The sequence below is a fragment of the Talaromyces marneffei genome, chromosome 6 (assembly GCF_009556855.1).
Source record: "Talaromyces marneffei chromosome 6, complete sequence".
Taxonomy (NCBI): Eukaryota; Fungi; Ascomycota; class Eurotiomycetes; order Eurotiales; family Trichocomaceae; genus Talaromyces; species Talaromyces marneffei.
In genome coordinates, this window is record NC_072353.1 from 3,071,932 (window position 1) to 3,092,217 (window position 20,286).

The 20,286-nt window shown below is 43.7% G+C and overlaps 6 protein-coding genes across 6 annotated transcripts; all 6 read left to right on the forward strand.

Moving 5' to 3' along the window:
* Positions 1–2,943: 2,943 nt before the first annotated feature.
* Positions 2,944–5,721, forward strand: EYB26_008609 (uncharacterized protein; the record flags this gene model as incomplete). The annotated part of the gene is made up of 1 exon (XM_054267860.1): positions 2,944–5,721. One exon carries the CDS (start codon positions 2,944–2,946, stop codon positions 5,719–5,721), a length of 2,778 nt encoding a protein of 925 aa, XP_054123835.1.
* Positions 5,722–7,000: 1,279 nt separating this feature from the next.
* On the forward strand, positions 7,001–8,316 carry EYB26_008610 (uncharacterized protein; the record flags this gene model as incomplete). Its single annotated transcript, XM_054267861.1, has 3 exons — positions 7,001–7,013; positions 7,349–7,369; positions 7,424–8,316. 3 exons carry the CDS (start codon positions 7,001–7,003, stop codon positions 8,314–8,316), a joined length of 927 nt encoding a protein of 308 aa, XP_054123836.1.
* A 756-nt stretch (positions 8,317–9,072) lies between these two features.
* On the forward strand, positions 9,073–10,879 carry EYB26_008611 (uncharacterized protein; the record flags this gene model as incomplete). The annotated part of the gene is made up of 4 exons (XM_054267862.1): positions 9,073–9,321; positions 9,391–9,632; positions 9,723–10,164; positions 10,322–10,879. 4 exons carry the CDS (start codon positions 9,073–9,075, stop codon positions 10,877–10,879), a joined length of 1,491 nt encoding a protein of 496 aa, XP_054123837.1.
* Positions 10,880–12,407: 1,528 nt separating this feature from the next.
* On the forward strand, positions 12,408–13,393 carry EYB26_008612 (uncharacterized protein; the record flags this gene model as incomplete). The annotated part of the gene is made up of 2 exons (XM_054267863.1): positions 12,408–12,887; positions 12,962–13,393. The coding sequence occupies 2 exons, from the start codon at positions 12,408–12,410 to the stop codon at positions 13,391–13,393; spliced, it is 912 nt and encodes a 303-aa protein (XP_054123838.1).
* A 1,707-nt stretch (positions 13,394–15,100) lies between these two features.
* EYB26_008613 (uncharacterized protein) lies at positions 15,101–15,912 on the forward strand (the record flags this gene model as incomplete). Its single annotated transcript, XM_054267864.1, has 2 exons — positions 15,101–15,688; positions 15,751–15,912. The coding sequence occupies 2 exons, from the start codon at positions 15,101–15,103 to the stop codon at positions 15,910–15,912; spliced, it is 750 nt and encodes a 249-aa protein (XP_054123839.1).
* A 1,650-nt stretch (positions 15,913–17,562) lies between these two features.
* Positions 17,563–20,002, forward strand: EYB26_008614 (uncharacterized protein; the record flags this gene model as incomplete). Its single annotated transcript, XM_054267865.1, has 2 exons — positions 17,563–19,537; positions 19,590–20,002. The coding sequence occupies 2 exons, from the start codon at positions 17,563–17,565 to the stop codon at positions 20,000–20,002; spliced, it is 2,388 nt and encodes a 795-aa protein (XP_054123840.1).
* Between the last annotated feature and the right edge of the window lie 284 nt (positions 20,003–20,286).

Genomic DNA, 20,286 nt, shown 5'->3' on the forward strand with positions numbered 1-20,286 from the left:
CAGTGTTGTCAAAGGTCCAGGACTCGGTTCTTCTGAGTCTAAGGAAGTATCATGCAGCACCCACTATCAAAATCACGCAATATACAGCAAATACCATGGTGCAATTTTAGACGGAATGGCGTCTTTTGATAAGGAAACAACTAGAGGAATAATCGCTTTTATCAATTTCAAAGCAGTTGAGACTCCGTCAAGTCAAAATATCCGACTGTCAATGCCATAAGATCCGCGGACAAGCACAGTCTTGACAGCTTAGACTTGTACTTTCATCACACAATAATGGGCCCTTCTGATGCAAACGCAATAATTATCCGCATCAAGGGTCTGTACACGTTATTTTCCCTGCTCAGACTAGGTGTTAACGACTTCATGAAACCCTTCCATATACAGAATACACTAATCGGCGATGAATCGATCGACTTTAACTTTTGAATATCTATCAATTGAATTATATATCTGTAGAAATAGACTCACTGAAAGAAACCAATGATCTCTGTACTCAATATTGGCCATTAGGTTCTTTAGCATATGCATTTTGTGCGCCTGAACCTTGCGATACATGCCTAGGTAAGTATCAATCCGGTTGTATAAACTCCAAGTAAAGAGAAGAACAGGCACAGTAGGTACAATTAATTACATAGATATTAGTTGGATACCTACTAAGGATAAAAACCTGATGATAACATATCCTTATGTCTGCGAACAAATTGCTCGTTTCTTCCAAATATTGTTTGATATAAGTATATCAATATATCATGGAGCTCCACACAGACAGCATTGGTCCTTGAAACACGCAGACTAAGCGATCTTGCCTAGCTTAAACACTCGTCTTTGATACCGGACTGATGTTTGATGAGACCCAAGTTTTATATCTCGTCGGGTAATTGCATACAAGGTGCGTATTTCAAAATAGCCTGCAACAATTCGACCGTCAATGGGTATATAGAACAAAGGATCTACTTCCCCTGTGAACTACCTAACATCCAAATCGCTACTCTGCCAATTTCTGATCACAGTGAAGAGCTTTTTGATTCGTGTCAGAGATGCCGTCAGGGTACCACGGCCGAGGAAAAGGTTCTGATATTCAATGTTGATCTTCTCGTCCTTGTTTACGCATTCTGTATCTTGTTCATTAAGGACCTCGATATTAGTGCACTGAGAAGGAGCGATAGCATTTGTCAGGCTATAGAATAGTGCTCATTCCATCATAGTAAATGCATAGGTACCTGGCATGGAAGAGGATCTCCATCTGTTCGGCAATCGGTTGAATTATATCAACGTTGCTTGTGCGTGCTTTGACATTCCACTTCTAAGGCCACACTTATCGCTTCATGCGGTGTTAATTTTGGTATTGGAGAAGAGAGAAAGCAGGCAAAATCAAATAGGAGGCGTAGTTACCGCTGTGGTCGAAACCAAATTAGTAGTATCCTAACGTATAAGAGAGGATAGCATGGATAAGCCTTTTGACGGATGGATGTTATGGCCAGCACGCAAGATTAGGCATTGATTATCTCAGCATATCAACGAGCTCTAGAGTGGAGTATGTATGATAGGGATGATCGGTCTTTTGATGCTTGCAAGGCATAAGTAAAGTTGATTGTAGGATCCTTATTCGTATCCATATTCACAATTCAAAGTGATAAACTGTGTGGACAACAATTGTTGCATTGAAACTACAAACCCCGACTTTAGTGGTCAAAAGCTCTAAGGGAAGACAATACCAACACCTGACATTCAATGTTTGCTGGCTTTGGATATGCGAATGAAGTGAAGTAATCCGAAACTTGGAAGGGCCCAGGTCCAAATGTTTGGGGCTAGATTATCGGGAGGAAAAAAGGAAAAAGCGGCTGTTTAGCTGCCAATGTAACGTCGCCAAATACTTTTAGGCCCTACAGTCAGACTCCTGCTACTGTGCTTATTTTGCTCTACTTTACGGTAGGCTCCCGCGAGTCCCGGCAACTCGATAGCAAATACGATTCGGAACCATCGTTGAGGACTTGGGCGTGGATAGATCATAACTTGAATCTAACTCCAAGTACTGTCAAACACGGAAGATTGTTCACTTACCTGGAAAGACAAGTGTGTAGTTTACTGGACAAGTTATGGTTACACTTAATAGTTTAGTCGGCATGATAATAGTCCGTCATTTCTCTGATCTTCTCACCCAGCTTAATGACTAATTGCCTGTATGTTTGATCCATTACACCCAAGAGGCCTACGTAGTAGTACACCAATTAAAATATGGAAATTTTTGCCGCTCGTCAGCATTCATCAGAATGCTACCATAGACATCACGAAATGTATGACCTTATTCCTTTTGATATAATTGCCTGAGCATTGAAGGAATTTTGAAGAAGCCGTGGTAATGATATAATGATGGAGACAATCGTGTGCCGACTCCCTAAAACCCAAATATCATACTAAACCATAAAATTGAATCATAACTCATGAACAAAGAGCAACAAAAATGAGCGCTTACATGTATTAATTTTTGGCTCCACGTTTAGATATATCTGCCCTCCGTGAAGCTCGTGAGACCAAATCATGGACGTGGAATCTAATAAAACTGTCAGGGTCGGTATAGATGTTATGTGACATCGTTGCAATGCTAACTTCCTTGATGACCGTCACTTAGTCCAAGCATTAAGAGATGCAACATAACTTTTAGAGGTACAACTAGAGGAACCCTCGCTGCTTTCGTTTTAGATGTCATCCCATTGACAAATATAGCGCTTAGAGTACGCTTGCTGGCTCTCCATCGTATATCTGTTAATTCCTCTCAACCTCTCCAACCAGGACCATTTCTATCAAGTTAACTAAGCATGAGACTGTCTTAGTTTGTTTTCACTCATTATATTATTGCAGAATTTACAACACTTCTTTGGAATCTTTAGAGAGAAACAATCACAGCTGTCGACGAAAACTGTCCAGACTGGGGTGATGTTCATGATAGGCGGAGCACAACTCCTGGCGCTGTCAGCATGTCTCTTTTCTTCAGTGATCAGAGCAAATGGATTTGGTAATTCAAGGGAGCCGTTCATTCCCGGCAGATATCTGGTTGAGTTTCAGGATAGCGTCACTGTAAGCCTCCGAGGGTTCTCGCTTTGCTCAAAGATTACTTGGGACATTCCGCTAACCATCAGCTATAAGACCTCGCATTCGTTCTTTACAGCACTTGCGGAGAATTCCATTGCCGCTAAACCGTTCATTACTCTCGACTACTCTTTATTCAAAGGCGCATCTTTTAGTCTGAGCAATACCAGTGATGAAAAGACTACTTTGCAGAAAATTCTGTCGTTACCTTCTGTGAGAAGAGTGCATCCCGTGCGCTCCTACTCTCTTCCAGAAACATCTGGATATGTAGCAAGTCAACCTTATCCAGCGTTTAATATTACCAATTCAAAGTCATCGAATACTACTCCGGACATATTCAGCCCACACGTCATGACTGGGGTGGACAAACTCCGTGCCGAGGGCTTGTTTGGTGATGGGATAAAAATTGCAATTGTTGACACGGGAATCGATTACAATCATCCTGCCCTTGGTGGATGTTTTGGACACGGGTGTAAAGTTGCCTTTGGGACGGACCTTGTTGGTGATGACTATACCGGAAAGAATATCCCCGTGCCAAGTGATGATCCCATGGACTGTGCTGGCCATGGAACCCATGTAGCAGGAATCATTGCCGCCGATTCTGTTGTTCCAGAATTCACGGGTGTTGCCCCTAACGTGACCCTCGGAATATACCGTGTCTTTGGTTGCACTGGTAGTTCTAGTGATGACATTTTGATTCAGGCATTTATGATGGCTTATGAGGCTGGCGCCGATATAATTACCGCCTCAATTGGAGGCAACTCAGGTTGGAGTGAAGAACCCTGGGCCATGGTCGTGTCACGAATTGTAGAAGCCGGGGTTCCTTGTACAATCGCCGCCGGTAACGATGGTAACACTGGCGTCTTTGTTGCTTCTGCCGCTGCTACAGGAAACGGGGTTACTGCAGTAGCATCAGTGGACAATATTATGACTCCACTGCTGGTGAAGAATGCCACATGGTCTACGAACAACTCAACAACTCAAACATTTGGGTGGATTCCATATACTCCTGCCAATATCCCAAATGGTACTTACTTGCTCTACGATATTCTGAATGGCAGCAATGATACCTCGCTTCCCTGTAATGACAACTTTACCATTCCCGATATCAATGGGAAAATCGCTCTTATACCCTACGATACTTATTGTACTGATGGCTCTGGGATGGTTGCAAAAGTTACAGATGCCAATGGCAAGTACATAATGTGGTACTCTGCTAGGGCTGGTGAAATATACCCTATTAACGGTACTGGATACGGGATTGATTCATTCGGAATGGTAACTACCGAGCTCGCAACGCGATGGACTGAGGCCATGGCCGCTGGTTCTCAAGTATCCGTCAATATGATAACTCCCGTTTACGAGCTCTTCTCGGTCCAGAACACTGTGAACAATGTGACCGGTGGTTATCTTAGCTCTTTTAGCAGCTGGGGGCCAACATTCGAGGTTGATGTTAAGCCCCAGTTCGCCGCACCTGGTGGCTCTATTCTATCCACGTATCCACTGAGCCTGGGCGGGTACATGGTCGCGAGTGGTACATCCATGGCCACTCCTTTTGTCGCGGGCTCCATAGCTCTTCTTATCGAGGCTCGTGGGAAGTCCGACCCAGCTACAATCAATAATATCCTATCAGCAAGCGCTGATCCTAAAGACTTTAATGATGGTGTGTCTACCTACCCTTACCTTGCTCCGGTTGCACAGCAGGGTGGTGGTCTCCTAAATGTCTATAATGCGGCACATGCCGTGGGCGTTTTGAACATTTCTAGCATATCGTTTAATGACACCGCGCACTTCGTGAAGTCCGCGTGCTTTGAAATCACAAACACCGGCAGTGAAAGTGTTACTTATACTATTGGCTACACATCTAGTGGAACGCTTTATACATTGCCAGCTGATGGCGACCCCGTACCGTCAACATTCAGTGTCGGCTCTGCCCCGGAAATTGTCGCATCGAGTGCCCAGTTGTCCGTGAGCCCGGATACTGTAATGATCGGAGCGGGAGAATCCGCTTCCATAGAGGTAACGGCGTCTCTCCCAACTGACTTGACTGCATCTCGTATACCTGTTTACAGCGGATACATTACCCTGAACGGTACTAATGACGAATCACTTTCTCTTCCCTATATGGGAGTGGCATCGAGTCTCAAGGAAGCCGTTATATTCGACAGCGCCGACAATCTGACATATTTGTCTCGATACATGAACATTTCGGCTGTACCGGACGGGTTTGCGTTCATACTCCCGCCTCAAAACAGTACGGACGAGGAGAAGGAGCAGTACGATTTTCCTGTTCCCGCATCATTTGACTCATTCGGCACCCGAATTCTGCGGGTTGATCTGGTCCCTGCCCACTCCAATACCACAGTAAATACCACTCAAGTTCTTGGAGTCGATATCGTCGGTTCAATCGTCAACTTCCCAGCCAACGAACAAGGAAGAGGCCCGTGGCATGTTTTCTGGTATGGCCAACTGAGTGATGGTAGTTTTGCGCCCCCGGGAGACTACTGTCTTCTTTTCCGCGCGCTAAAAATCTTTGGCGATGAAAATTCGACGGATGATTATGAGTCTGTCAAGAGTGTATCGTTTTCTCTTACCTACGCTTCATCAAATGCAACCAATGCTTCTACATGATTCCACCACCCAAAGGTGCGGTTTGTACGAGACCGAAGATGTGGAAGGCAAACCTTGGACCGTGCATAACCAAAAAACGTCGTGAAAACTGTCGGGAAAAGAGCAAACTTTACCTAAGTATGACTTAGAATCGAAGATTAAACAATTTTGTGAATCCCATACATGATATATACCTTGACTTCGCACATAATAATCTCATACAAAATTCGACATGGATTGTCGGTAAATAGCAACTTAGCCAACCTTAGCGACTTTCTGAACAGTGTTTGTTGAGATTCAGTATTGACGACAGATCTATTCTCGTTTCATTGACCCCAGAGATACGTTACCAGATCTACTATTTCCTCGGCCGATTCAAACGCCTATGTGTTGTTGGATAGTTAGTTAAGTTACCTTGTCTCTGAATACTTTTATGTAATTTGTGTGCTGCTTCTAACTAACTAACTTATAGTTAACTATTTACGTAGTAGAAAATGAGAAAGGGCTTTTACGAGCGGAGCAGATAGGTCCCTACCGGTATACCTATAGCAGCCAGCGTGGTTTTACAAAATTTATTAGGCGGAAAAAACACGTCTTCCTACACCCACAATGAAACCACAACTATGGCCGAAAGTCAATTCCCTTTACAAGGCGAATATGAATTAAAAGATGATCCATATATACTGAAAATATAACATCCAAAGCAGATGAATTAAGTGCGCAATTGCTGGCGTAAAATTGGTGCTTTTTCGGGACGTTACTATGTGTAAGAGCCAAAACCGTCGACCAATTAGTTAGGGTTAGTGTCGGAATCCGTGTATTGTGTATTATCCTTGTAACACCTCTTGCTTAACAAAATTGTATGTCTGTCCATGTTGTTGTGTTTTTGACCAATGTACGAGTGGGCGTGGGCTTATACCCTTCGTTGTGGGCCCCTTATCGCTACTCTCTGCCAAGGCACTAGTATACATTTGAGCTTCTCTAATAGGCCAGATTCTTGCCTGAGCAGCATCCCAGAAAGGATTAGCCTGCCTTAATTACCAGGCTTCCAACAGTTAGACTCGGCGCTCAGACCAAAAAGAAAATACTGGTTCTCCCCAATACCACCAAGATTTGAATTTAGGCTAGAATACACTAGCCGTATATACTAAGTTAGTTACGTTAGGTAGTAACTAAGTTAACTAACTATTCATGGCAATAAACTACTGTAGCCTAATCAGGATAGGGTTTTATATAAGTTAGTTACCTACAAGCACTAACTTAGTGTCGGATTGGCGGGTTTACTCCCGGCTAACCCTGAATGTATTTTACAAGTATAAGAAAGGAAGAAGTGACTAGCAAGATTGTATCTGTTTTTTTTTTTTTGTTGTCTCTGTCTGAGTATATCAGGTCCCATATCGGGCTTTTATATAGACATATTGGCGGGGTCATTTATGAGCTATCAAGAGGGGTAAATATTTGGGCTGAAACCTAGGTGCCCAAATATCCTAAGGTGGCTAGCTGGCCTTCAAGATGAAGAGGCCGATCTTTCTTGTTGGATATCCGGATTATCTGACACTTAGCGTAGAACAAAGGCGGTGATGGTTATGTTATTAATCTAGCTCTACCCTAACTATCATAAAGATTTAACAACAACTAACTTAACTAGTACACTGTTTTTGTCATCAGAGTGAGTATTATCCTTGTTTGTTATACAAAGTACTGAGACTAACAAATGATGCAGAATTTCACAACGACCACAGGCTTCACATGGATAGCGAGGAGGCGCTAGATCGGCCATTCCGTTTCTTAGTTACTGGCCAGTATATCGCCGTTCACTATGACGGCCAGAATTTCGAACTCCATACCAACCACCACCTTTGTGGTGACCTGTTTTATCTATCCGATGACGAGGAAAAGATAATCCACAATGGCACCTATATTGGCCACTTGAAGAGCCATTCCGACTATCGAGATGATGTATTTTATATCTGCCGTGGGGTGCAGTATCTTTCGCAGAGTGGATCGTGGACAGCCAGCATTCTTGATGCGCTCATGTTTGAGATTCATCCTATGAACATATTTGACGACCTTAGCAACGTCAATGTTCTCACATCACTTTCTGATCCGGTCATTAACGATCACAACCCTATCTCTGCGGATGGTGTTGATCTTTACCACCCCAACGCGTATTTCTGTCTCTATCCCCTTACTGGTGACTGTCTCTGGACAGGGGATGCAGGCGACTTCAAGTCCGAGCTCTTCTTTGGCGGGGATATATACAGCAATGGACAAACCTTCCGCCTCTCCATGAATGACGGGAAGACGAGGATCCAATCAGGCGACAGATTCCTTACCGTCACACTAAGACCCGACACCACAGAGTACCTGCCCGAAGCGTGTCGGCAGCACAATGCATGGAGCAAATGCCCGAAATGTGCGCATTGGTACTCCCTTGGCTTTCAATCTGTAGCTGACAATTGTTTTACTTTGATTCCTCGAGGGCTTCCAAGCATGTTTGTTTTGTATGATGGTGCATACTATCACCGTGTTTCTGTCCTCAAGGCTAGCTATGCCACGACAGACCGCGTTGAACGTATTGAGGATGCATCTCTGTTCCAGTTTGTCAGCGTGTAATATATTGACCATATTATTAAGGCCAATCCTCACCGAATACAATAACTACAGCACCACTTCTTTCCCCATACTAATGGCTCAATGATACCATAAACTTATAATAAAGATCTAATACTAGTGAAATATTAATGAAAATTCCAGGGTAAACTGGGGTCGATGATATATCTGGCCTTCATTGGTTAGACTAACTTATGCCAACTCGAATGGCTTGGATTAACTAATAGTCACTTGTTATCTTTGTCTTTAAGTTGACGAATTAAAAACCCCCAATGGTAAATAACCTGTTGCGTAGATTCGACATAATTTATAAATTGATTATTATTGCGACATATGCATCATATCTGGTGAATTGCACCAAGTCTATAAGGAAGCAAGAACAACAGGTTCGAACACCTTCCCGGTACTGGAAATGTACGTACGGCTAGTCTCTCCAGTGAGTTAGGTGAGTGGTAGACTACAATTTACTAAACCCATGCGATTCTTATCTATGATCACCTCATTGCTGCCTCATAATAAGTCTTTATCTAAATGTATGGCACCTCAGATTGAATAATTTATGCTTGCCAATCAAGATATTACCTAAGAGACACATTATAAATACCTGAAGCATAAGTAGGTGCAGAATTCATAGATCATTCAAATAAATATATGGATCATAAGAGTCCCCGTCCACCCGCCAACCCTCCAATCTGAAATAGGCATAATCCTTGTTCTTGTATCACTTCTTTTCACTGAAGGGAGAAATCAACGAACATCATGGTCGCATCTAAAAAAGCAGCTTCAGCCAAAGTGGACAGATCTAATGACAATGACCCTACTTCCTCACACCCAACCGGCTTTGATGGTCCCATTGACTTACAGAGTGAACTCATCGATACTACAGAAGTTGATGGGGTGTTGGCTAGAAAGATGGCTCTAGTGAACGCTGCAATTGATGAGATTGGCATGACTCCATTTCAATGGACATTATTTTTCTTAAATGGATTTGGATATGCTGTTGATTCAGTGAGTTTGGTTTCCCTCTTTTATCACTTTTGATTGGCTTTCACGATCTTGCTGACTGGGTAATGATAGCTCCTCGTAGTCTGTCAATCTATCGCGCAGCCATCAGCCACACAGGAATTTGGAAATCCTAGCAAATATGTCGCCGGCATTTCTCTTGCTTCACAAATTGGTCTTCTTGTCGGCGCTGCTTTCTGGGGATTTTCGGCAGATGTAATTGGACGAAAACTTGCATTTAATACAAGCTTGTTTGCCTGTGCTGCATTCGTTCTAATCGCTGGTGGGATGCCAAATTATATCTCTTTCTCTGCCATGTTCGTCCATCCACACTCATGCTTTAGGATCAATGGGTGGATATTGAGAATCAGCCATGAATGCTAACTTCTAGTGATCTCTTCTGGTAGGGTAGCCATCTACTCGGCTGGGGCGGGAGGAAATTACATTCTTGACGCGACTAACTTTCTCGAGTTTCTCCCCATGTCGCATGCCTGGCTGGTGACTTTCCTGTCTGTATGGTGGGCGATCGGATACACTATCGCAGGCCTGCTGGCATGGGCGTTCTTGAGCAACTTCAGTTGCGAAAGTGACGCTATGGAATGCACTGCAGCGGACAATATGGGTTGGCGCTACCTTCACTTTACTTGTGGTGGTCTGGTCCTCGTCCTCAGTGTCATCCGTTTGTTCGCTGTTCGCATGGCTCAGACGCCCAAATGGCTGACCAGCCAAAACCGCGACGAAGAACTATACTTAATTCTACTGAATCTATCGGAGAAATACAAACGCCCATTCTCATTGACGTTGGAAAAGCTACAGTCCCAGGGGCGCGTCCTCCATACTGAAAAATCTGTATGGTCTGGTTCCCGGCTGGAGAGTCATTTCTCTGGTCTATTCATCACGCCCAAATTAGCGTATTCTACGGTGATGTTTATTATTAACTGGCTGCTCATCGGGACCGTCTCACCCCTATATAGTTTGTTCTTGCCTTACTATCTCGCATCTCGAGGTGCCGATACTGGAGATGATTCAAACTACACTATCTGGTTTACTTGGCCCCATTATTGCTGGTTTTCTTGTCGAAAGGCGATGGTTTGGACGACGAGGCACCCTTGCTGTAGGTGCCGCAATTACCACTGTCCTACAGCTTGGATACACTCAAATCAGAACTCCAGCACAAAATGTGGGGATATCTGCAGCAATTACAGCAACATCAAATATTTATTACGGTACCATATATGCGTACACCCCGGAAATCCTGCCGAGTGCTCATCGTGCCACCGGCTATGGTCTCTGCGTGGTATTGAATCGTGTCGGTGGTATCGTTGGTGTCTTGGTTGGAAGCTATGCCAATGTAGAAACGACGGTGCCGCTATGGATTTGCGCAGGGCTATACGGTACGGAACTTTGGTTTTCACAAGTTTGCTATTACCCTTTGAGAGCAGAGGAAAGAGGACTATTTAACCCATTGGTCGCAGTCTGTGGGTTGAATACAAACAATACACCGTGTATTGTTATGATATCGTGCATTGTCTGCGTTGTAATTTTGATACCGCTGAATATATGATTATAACATGATAAGTTATTTGAATCACATTTCGATCTTGTTTCGGGTTAGGGGGGCCTTTCGTCTTCGCATGCATAACTATCCCATAACATATAATCTCGGTATGCAAAGATATGTATCAATCTTGTAATTGTTTCAGGGTCAAAATTTCAGCCGCAACCATTCTTGGTGGTATTGGGGAGAATCAGTATTTTCTTACGCTCGAAGAAGCAACCTAACTGGCTTGGAAGACTGTGTGCTCTATTTTGTAGACGGAAATCTACGAAACCCCTGCACATATGGCATGCATGTTCGATTGTTGTACTTGATGGTTGTGCAGGGCTCTCTCATTGATACGTATCAACTCTTTGTTGCTAGGCCAATTGCAGCAGTTATGGTGTTGCGAAGTACCGTTGGATTTGGGCTGCCCCTGATAAGTCCAATATTGTAAGTTTCCTTATTCTAATTCCTCCAAGGCGTCGCGGTCATAGAAATCACGAGTCTTTAATATAATCAACAGTCTTGGTTTTGTTTGTGGAAACAGTTTACTGGCTTATCGCAATTTTCATTGGGATCCCCTCCCCAATTCTATTATGGTTTTATGAGGAAATACTCGGGGGAAAAGCATATGGAAAACTATATGACGATAATCAACGTTAATGGAGAATATATCTTTGATTGCAGTGGTCAGAAAGAAGATGCATTTGCGATTTCTAGAAAGTACATGATTTTTAGGTAGTAGATAAGGTGTTTTATGTACATTCTTGTGGCCATGAAGATTTCTTTCGCTTAGATTATTTGAACGGCGATTCCCATTGTTGCACTAGAATTAGTCGAACACACAAAAGAACACGTGGAGCGATAATTACGTATATTTCATGAATTAACTATTGCTGAAAGGATCTAGCCCAATGGTTAATGAATCAAATTGGATTTTGATAGGCTCATCCTGATCAGCGAGACTTTTTGAATCTGCGGGGCGTGTTAACATGGCGCAAAGAGACACGTAGATTCAACTAGTTCACCCAGCCGCTCAATTGAGTCTCCGTTATCATTGAGCACCTGCTAACTTGACTTTCTCTGCCATACCTATCCCTGTCCAGCTTATCAAGATCTATGCTCGAGGTCGTTTCGCCATTTATTATCATATGGCCTAACTACGATGAAACAACGCCCTTGTTGATCAACGTTAAGGCTTTATTCGATAGAATATCACTAGATAGCGGCCAGCAGCAAATATAATCGGCGTGACGTATGTACTAACTTATTACTACTATCGGAATATGGAGTGCGGTCGATAATCAGTTTTAAAAACGAATGTTTAACCAAATCGGATATGTATGTTAGATGTAGGTACCAATAGAGTGCCCAATGCCACGCACGGACTCAACGACAACTCAGACAATTAGATTGTTCGCTAATAGGTCTTATTATCTTAAGCGATCAAGGATACATTCTAATTGAAACCTCTCAACTTCATTACGAATCTCGTTTATGATACGATTTCTCACAACTTATCGTTCCTTTAGCATATATCTCCGGTTGAGACATGTCGTCAACAAAAGGCCTAGCCTACGACAGCATATCAGCAGAGCTTGGATCTCACAGCCGCAATTTGATTAAACCAGGTCAATGGGAGCCCAGAATAGAGTTGTTGATCCGAGAGGTTCAAGTTAACGGATATGTCATAATTCCACTGGCATTTAGTAGAGCTGAGGTTGATGAGGCTAAAGAGGAATTGACTCGACTGACAAGAAGTGGACAAGGTGGTCCTGCTGGCAAAGTGGGACGAAACGCATTTGAAGGCTACAAGACAGGCAGGATATATGCTCTCTTGGATAAGTCCAGAATTTTCGATAAATTTGTATCACACCCAGACGTGTTAGCCTTGAACGACTATTTTCTGGACCCAGGATATTTGATCAACGCCTTTCACAGTATTTCAATTCAATCCGGAGAGAAACATCAAATTCTGCATCATGATGATGGGCATGTCACAGTGCCACGGCCACATGCACCGTTTGGAACGGTAAGTATATAACACACCTTGCTTTCACTATTTGAGTACATTGATATGTCAAATTACTAATTCTTACGTTGTAGGGTGTCATGGTAGCGTTAGACGCGTTCACCGAGACAAACGGTTCCACAGTCGTTGTTCCAAAGTCCCATCTCTGGAACTCAAACCGCTGGCCTGCTCAAAACGAGGCATTCCCAATTGTGATGGAAAGTGGGAGTATGGTATACTTTCTGAGTACTCTCTGGCATGGCGGAGGTGAAAACAATTCGGGGGAGGAACGAATCTCCCTCAACATGCAATACTGTCAGCCTTGGATACGGCCGTTTGAGAATCACATTCTGGCAGTGAGCTGGGAAAAATTAAGCCAAATTCCTCCGAAAATAGTCGATATGATGGGTTACAAAGTTGGAATTCCAATGGTCGGCCACGTAGAGGGCTCCAGTCCCCTCAGAGCAGTTAGTCGCCGACTTGACGAGTATCGAAATGGGAAGTCCCAAAATATGACAAAGCTTTAGCCAAAATGGCTTGCACAGCGATATTATAATTATCCGCATTTTCACGATCACAAGGAAGAATTATAATACTTGTAAGCCAGACACTGTCAAGACCTGTTATCCTTTCTTATGACATGAGTCAGGATCGTAGAGAGATCTATACACGCTTATACATAAATAAGAAAGAAAAAAAAGGCAATATCAAAGTTGATACATTTATATCAGTGCTTACTCTCTCCTCGATCACTGCTGAAAAGAAAAGTTGGGGACATATGCACCGGAGATACTTTCCTAACCAAGAGCCGGTCGACTCGAATGTTCTCGTTCATAGAGCATCGGCATATTTAGTCAACAAAGTCAACAACGTATTACAAGCTCTCGTCATATTCTTTATTTGCAAAATAAGTCAGGATAATAACTAAGAATTCAGAAATTATACGACTGAGCGGCGAGGTATTTTGAGGCCTTTGGCATTTACTATATGCCTACCTGCCATAATGAGAGATTGTACCGGGACACAGTGCTAACAGTCGCTGTTGAGATAGGGGTCTTTAACCTCGGACGATTATCTCAGTATTTCTAACACTAACGCGATCGTAGATCGAACCAATAGATAGTAGTGGGTGACAATTTTGGCATGGACTAGGTAGTTAGTAGACATACCAAGCCGACGTACGCATATGGGTCAATGGTAGCAAAATCATTATTAGGTCAAAGTCCAAGACTACGTCGACAACTTCAAGCTATAAGTTTCTGGTAACATATTAGTAGCAAGATTCAGCGAACAAGCAGGGACGGTACGCAAAAGAGGCAAACAAAGCCGAAACATAGCATTGGATTGGGATCTCAAGTGGCAAGAGGAGTGCATGGATTCCCCGGAATAGTGGAGAATATTTACATGTTACAGCGATGCACTACCGGCCGGTAGTCCGAGTTATTTTTGTATCTTCTCCGAGAGTTCGAAAAACGGTAAAGCGCAGATAGATATTTGCCAGATATCTAAATACTGTACATTTAGTTTCTATCTTCGACACATGATAGTGACTATGCATATTGGACATGAACGTCGGAAGATTCAATACATCAAAACCATGGATTGAAAGTTTTGAAATTCGTTCCGGAATGTTTAAAACATACTGGTACAGCGCGCTAGGGTTGTGTTTAGGGCGCTAGGCTTTCAAAAAATTGGCGCCGCTCGTTGATCGACGAGCTAGTATTGGGGATTATGGCTGGCTCTTGAAGCAAGAGTTTCGTCCTTTTTATCCCATGGAACAATTATTCACGATAATTCGTCAGATGAGCAAACAGGAGCAAAATAGAACTACCTGGCGCTCAAAGATACGTCATGTGAACAAAAAGAAAACATACTTCTGATTTAAGATTTTTTGAACACATCGAGGCCTCGATTCGGGTAATTTTGCCGAAATGGTACGCTTTCCCTGGGTAAGAACGGGTTGATGAATCATCCCAAGTGCATGTAAGTAATATTTAGCGAAATCGAACTGTGCCAGACATTCTTATACGCCAGAGACTGCGTGGCCAAGATATGTCACGCCACACTTACTGCTGTGTGTTCGAAGTTGATGGGTACAAAAAGAGAAATTTTCGAATTGGGAGGCATGGAAATTAGCCGATAAATGTTATAAAAGGACTGTTTTGCCAAACTAGGAGATCCTTCAAAACTCCATAATCTATCTTAGAATTTTGACAAAGCACACTTCAGTTAAAATGAAGTTGAGCACATTCTTTCAAACCTTTGTTGGAGCCCTTGCTCTCCTCCCTTCAAGCCATGCTCGAAGCTTCAATCTCGATACCCGAGACTTAACTGGCTCAAGTTGTCTGGCTTTTGGTGTGGGAAATTGTCCAGGTCCTGGTTGTACAACTCTAGGCCAGGTCTGCATCAACATCTCAGGGGGCAATGTAGTAGTCACCTATCCAACACTTACTGGAGGCAACACATATACTGGCATCCACGTTTACGTTGGCCTGACAGCTCCGACCAACCGTGCACCTGGTTTGTTTCCATACAATAACGTGAATACACCTCAGGATTGTTCCATTGATATCGAAGGAACAACGGCCCAATGCACAATACCTCAATCGAACTTCGCTTCACTGGGATGCAACACACAGCTATTCATTGCTGCACAGGGTGATGTTTCATTTAGAGGATCGAATACTGGAACTGGTTGGGGTCTCGGAGGTTGTTTTGGATGTTCTGGTAATGGTTGCAATGGCAACTGCGCGAAATATTGGTCGTTTTCAACCTCATGTCAATGTCCAACAGTAACAAGTTACAATCCGATCACCTGCATTGTACGTGGCACAACATCCTTCCCTCTATGTGAAATATCATGTTTTACTAATTGGGAATCTAGAGCACTATAACTACAACGACTCAGGTTGTTATCACACCCGCTCCTGTGACCGCAACGAATACCTGCAATAATCCTAATCCTACAACATCTACAACCACTGCCGACTCTACTTCCACATGTCCTGCCTGCGCCGCGCCTTATTTCTGTGGTTGTTCGAGCTGATATAATAGATCCCTTGGATTGTTAACCCTAAGAATATGAGATTATGACGTTGATGTATTTCTTTACGGTCATTTGCATTCTTCGTCTAAGCAACATGTTTTTCATTATTGGACTTCTATGCCATCCAAATCAGTCTTTGCTGCTGGTGGAATATCATTTTAGCTTGCATTGGATGTCACTGGTCTATTTAAAGCTTCTAAACATTTTTTCATGATTTCTAGAAGGCGTATAAAGAAGCTTCGAATCGGATGTGAAGTAGACAGGCCTGTATATAGCCACCAATTTCCGTCGCACTCTGCTCTCCATGGCGGTAAGAGTCTCGATTGGCTTTTCTAGAGTGTTGTTTAGTACTGCTCACTATGAATCTATCTTCACACGAAGGATAAAAATTGCGAAACTAAATTCTGTTCAGACCTTAACTGACGGCCGCTACTCGGTATATTATACTAGCTTGCCTGGCTCAACAAATAGGTACCCAATGGAGCGAGTTACCCCTCGTCGTGATGAGCACGAAACAACTTCCCGTTACACTTGACAATATTAAGAGATGGATCACCATGAACAAGTAATCGACCCTGCTTACACTCCTCTACAAATGCCGTGTCTTAGTCAAGAAGAGTATGATCAGCTGGATTGGACATTTTACCCTGAGCTCGCAGGATACACTACCGGAGGAAACCGTTGCGTTTCTCCAAAACTGGCTGTACTTCGGGACACTCTGGGTAGTTTTGGGTAACAACTGTGCCAAAAGGAATTATGTCACTCCTGGAAGCTATGAATATGGAATTATTACAACCGAGCTGTTGAATGGACATGTTGATCAACACATCCTAGACCTCAAGTCCCTGGCGTACAGTGATCAATATTCCTTGCAGTCCATATTGTAAGACACCGACACATGTATGATGACTGTTGCAAAGCTCTGTAGTTCTAACACATGTAGTGATGAGCCGCATTCAAACTGTTCGGACACTCTATGTATAGCACGCCAGCTGGATGAGACCACTTACATCACACAACACACAGAGGAGGGTGGCACCTCCACACATCTTGGCCCCTCCGTCAATGAGATTGTATCTAGAATCCGATCTGGTCGGATACCTCTTGTCTCTATCGAGACATTAAAGGATCTCGTTGTATTCAATCAACAACAACACTTGTCCTTCCGGAAGCAAAGCTTGTCGGACGCAGGACCACAGACTGTCTTTTCGTGCTCAGGGGGTACCAAGACCTTACCAGAGTGGCTAGTTTGGTATTTGACGAGGAGGCTCCAGCCCGGTTATTCATTGGTGGATATATCATTTCCCGGATTCTCCGCAAATCAAGTATAGGGTGATCATGGGTCTTTTCATATATACCCCAGACAGTGCTTTAGAGGAGTATATATTATTGATGGAATTACTATCGGACAGACAAATTTGGGGAAATTCATCACTATGGCTTCATGAGGACCCACAGTCGGCACTACTTGGAGTTTACTTTCAAGATCGTGAAGGGAGACCGGAATATATAGCTTTGTTAGAACAGGATCTATCCAATTTATCTAGTTACCTAGGTACCGTACAACAGAGGTCCTAAGGGCTAAGAATTGGATAATGATACCTACGACTGGAGACCATATACCATTTCCCCTGTTTCCGCACACTCAAGATGTTGGGCTTAATTGCTCTCTCATTTATTGCCTACTTAGCTGTCACACAAGCCTTTCCCAGGGAGCCAGTTCCTTCAAAGCATATTCCCTGTGGACATTCAAATGGCTGTTCTCCCGATCCGTGGGCTAAGCTCTATCCTTCACCGGGTGCCGTGGTGGTGGACAATAGCGCAAATCCGTACCCAGGATCATTCTCGACAGTGCAAGCGGGTGTCAACGCTCTCAATAGTACAGCGACCCGTCCGCAAAGTCTTTTTATCTTTCCTGGAACGTACAGAGAGCAAGTTTATATCCCAAAACTTAAGTCGAATTTGACTGTTCAAGGCCACACCCATAATTCGAAAGGCTACGAGCAAAACACTGTTACAATCACCTACAATCTTGCTCTCATCAACACTACGAACGATGATCTTACAGCAACTCTCCGCTTGTGGAATCCTAATACCAAAGTTTACAACCTTAACGTGGTCAATACATTTGGGCACATTCCCAAGAACGGTCAAAACTTGGCCGTTTCTGCGGAGGCCACCGGCCAGGGCTATTATGGGTGTCAACTGATCGGATATCAAGATACGCTGCTTGCCGAAACTGGACTGCAGCTCTATGCAAAATCCCTGATTGTTGGTGCAGTCGACTTCATCTTTGGACAAGCTGCTCTTGCATGGTTCGAAAATATTGATATCCGTACTATTGCCGCAGGGTCTGTCACTGCTTCAGGCCGCAGCAGTGCTACAAACCCGTCTTGGTACGTGATTAACCGATCAAATGTTTCCGCCATCAACAACACCATCCCAGCTGGTGTCAACTACCTCGGTCGGCCTTGGGGCTCCTTCGCCCGGGTAGTCTTTCAAGAGACCTACCTAGGGAACATTATCGCTCCCCCCGGATGGTCACAGTGGTCAACGAGTACGCCCAATATTGGCAATGTCACATTGGCAGAGTTTAACAATTACGGTCCTGGATCAGCTCTTCAACAAGGCTCCAGAGCAAAATTTAGTGAACAGCTAACTCAGCCAATTTCTATACGGTCTATTCTAGGAGAGCATTTTGAGAATGAGTGGTGGGTAGATACTGCTTATCTTGATAATAACGATGTTACGACCGGGGCATCTACCTGGACGACAACTACTATTCCTACATCCGGTTCAACGTTTGCATCTTCTTCGATCTCTATCTCGTCATCTTCTGCTCCAAGTACTATATCTACTGCTGCAACATTCACATCTTCCGTGACTTTCAGCAGTGCTTTGACTCTCACCACAGTATCCTCGGTTTCCGTGCCTTTGATATCTCCGTCTGTAACGACCTCAACTCCAATGGCAGCTTCCTCAGCCACATCTTGCATATGCACGGATTATTCTCAAATATCATCCGCCGTCACCTCATGTACTAACATTGTTCTATCCAATATCGCTGCTCCAAACGGTTCCGCAATCGATCTATCTGGTCTCCAGGCTGGAACTACGGTGACTTTTGACGGCTCAACTACCTTTGGATTCACAAATTCCTCCAGTTTCAACCCAATGACCATCAGTGGCGTTGGTATCACCATCACTGCGAACCCAGGGGCCATCATTGACGGCAATGGTCAAGCATATTGGGATGGTCTAGGCTCCAATGGGGGTGTTCCCAAGCCGGACCATTTCATCGTGGTCAAGAGAGTGACCGCGAACTCAGTAGTGAAGAATTTGTATATTCAGAACTGGCCGACTCATTTGTTCTCAATTTCCAGTTCCTCAGACGTCGTCTTCCAGGACTTGGTTTTGAATAATACCGCAGGCAATGCTCCCAATGCACTTAGTAGCGGACTCGCTGCAGCACATAATTCTGATGGATTTGATTTAAGCTCATCGAACAATATCGTCGTTGAGAGAACCCTTGTATACAATCAGGATGACTGTGTGGCGATCACAAGTGGCGATAACGTGACCGTGTCAAATGTGGAATGCCATGGTGGTCATGGTCTCAGCATCGGTATGAAATACCTTGCTAATCTAGTATAAGAGTTATTACTGAATTAAAACAGGATCGGTCGGTGGCAAGAGCAACAACAACGTAACGAACATTCGGTTCGCTGATTCCTCAGTCATCAACTCCCAAAACGGATGCCGTATCAAGACCAACTACAATACAACTGGCTACATCGCCAACATCACTTATTCCAATATTGTAATTAGGGATGTTTCCATCTATGGTGTCGACGTGCAGCAGGACTACCTCAATGGTGGGCCAACTGGGACACCAACAAATGGAGTTTTCATTGAGGATGTGCTTTTCCAAAATGTTACTGGAACAGCGACTTCATCGGCGCAGGACTATTATGTTTTGTGTGGTGACGGTTCCTGCTCGAACTTCACGTTCACTGACGTTGCGATTACTGGTGGTAGTAGGTCAAGCAGTTGCAATTATCCTAAAAGTGGATGTCCCCTGGCATCGTGACATGAGTGTCTACAGATTGACAGACCATAGACTACACAGTCTAGTATATGCACACATTTCCGGATGGTAGGTGTATCCCAGCCTGGCTTCTCTCTTTTCGTTGAGACAGCTGGATGCTCCAGGATGTTAAGAATACCTAGGTGCCGCTAGAAGTGGTACTTCGGAACTCGATGATGTGTGCGCCGTTTATTAATGAAGTGTCTAAATTGTCCTCAAGATGTTCTCTAAGTAGCTGTTGTTAAGTAAGTAGGGTCATGTGTATTCGTGTATAATCTGAAGCTTTG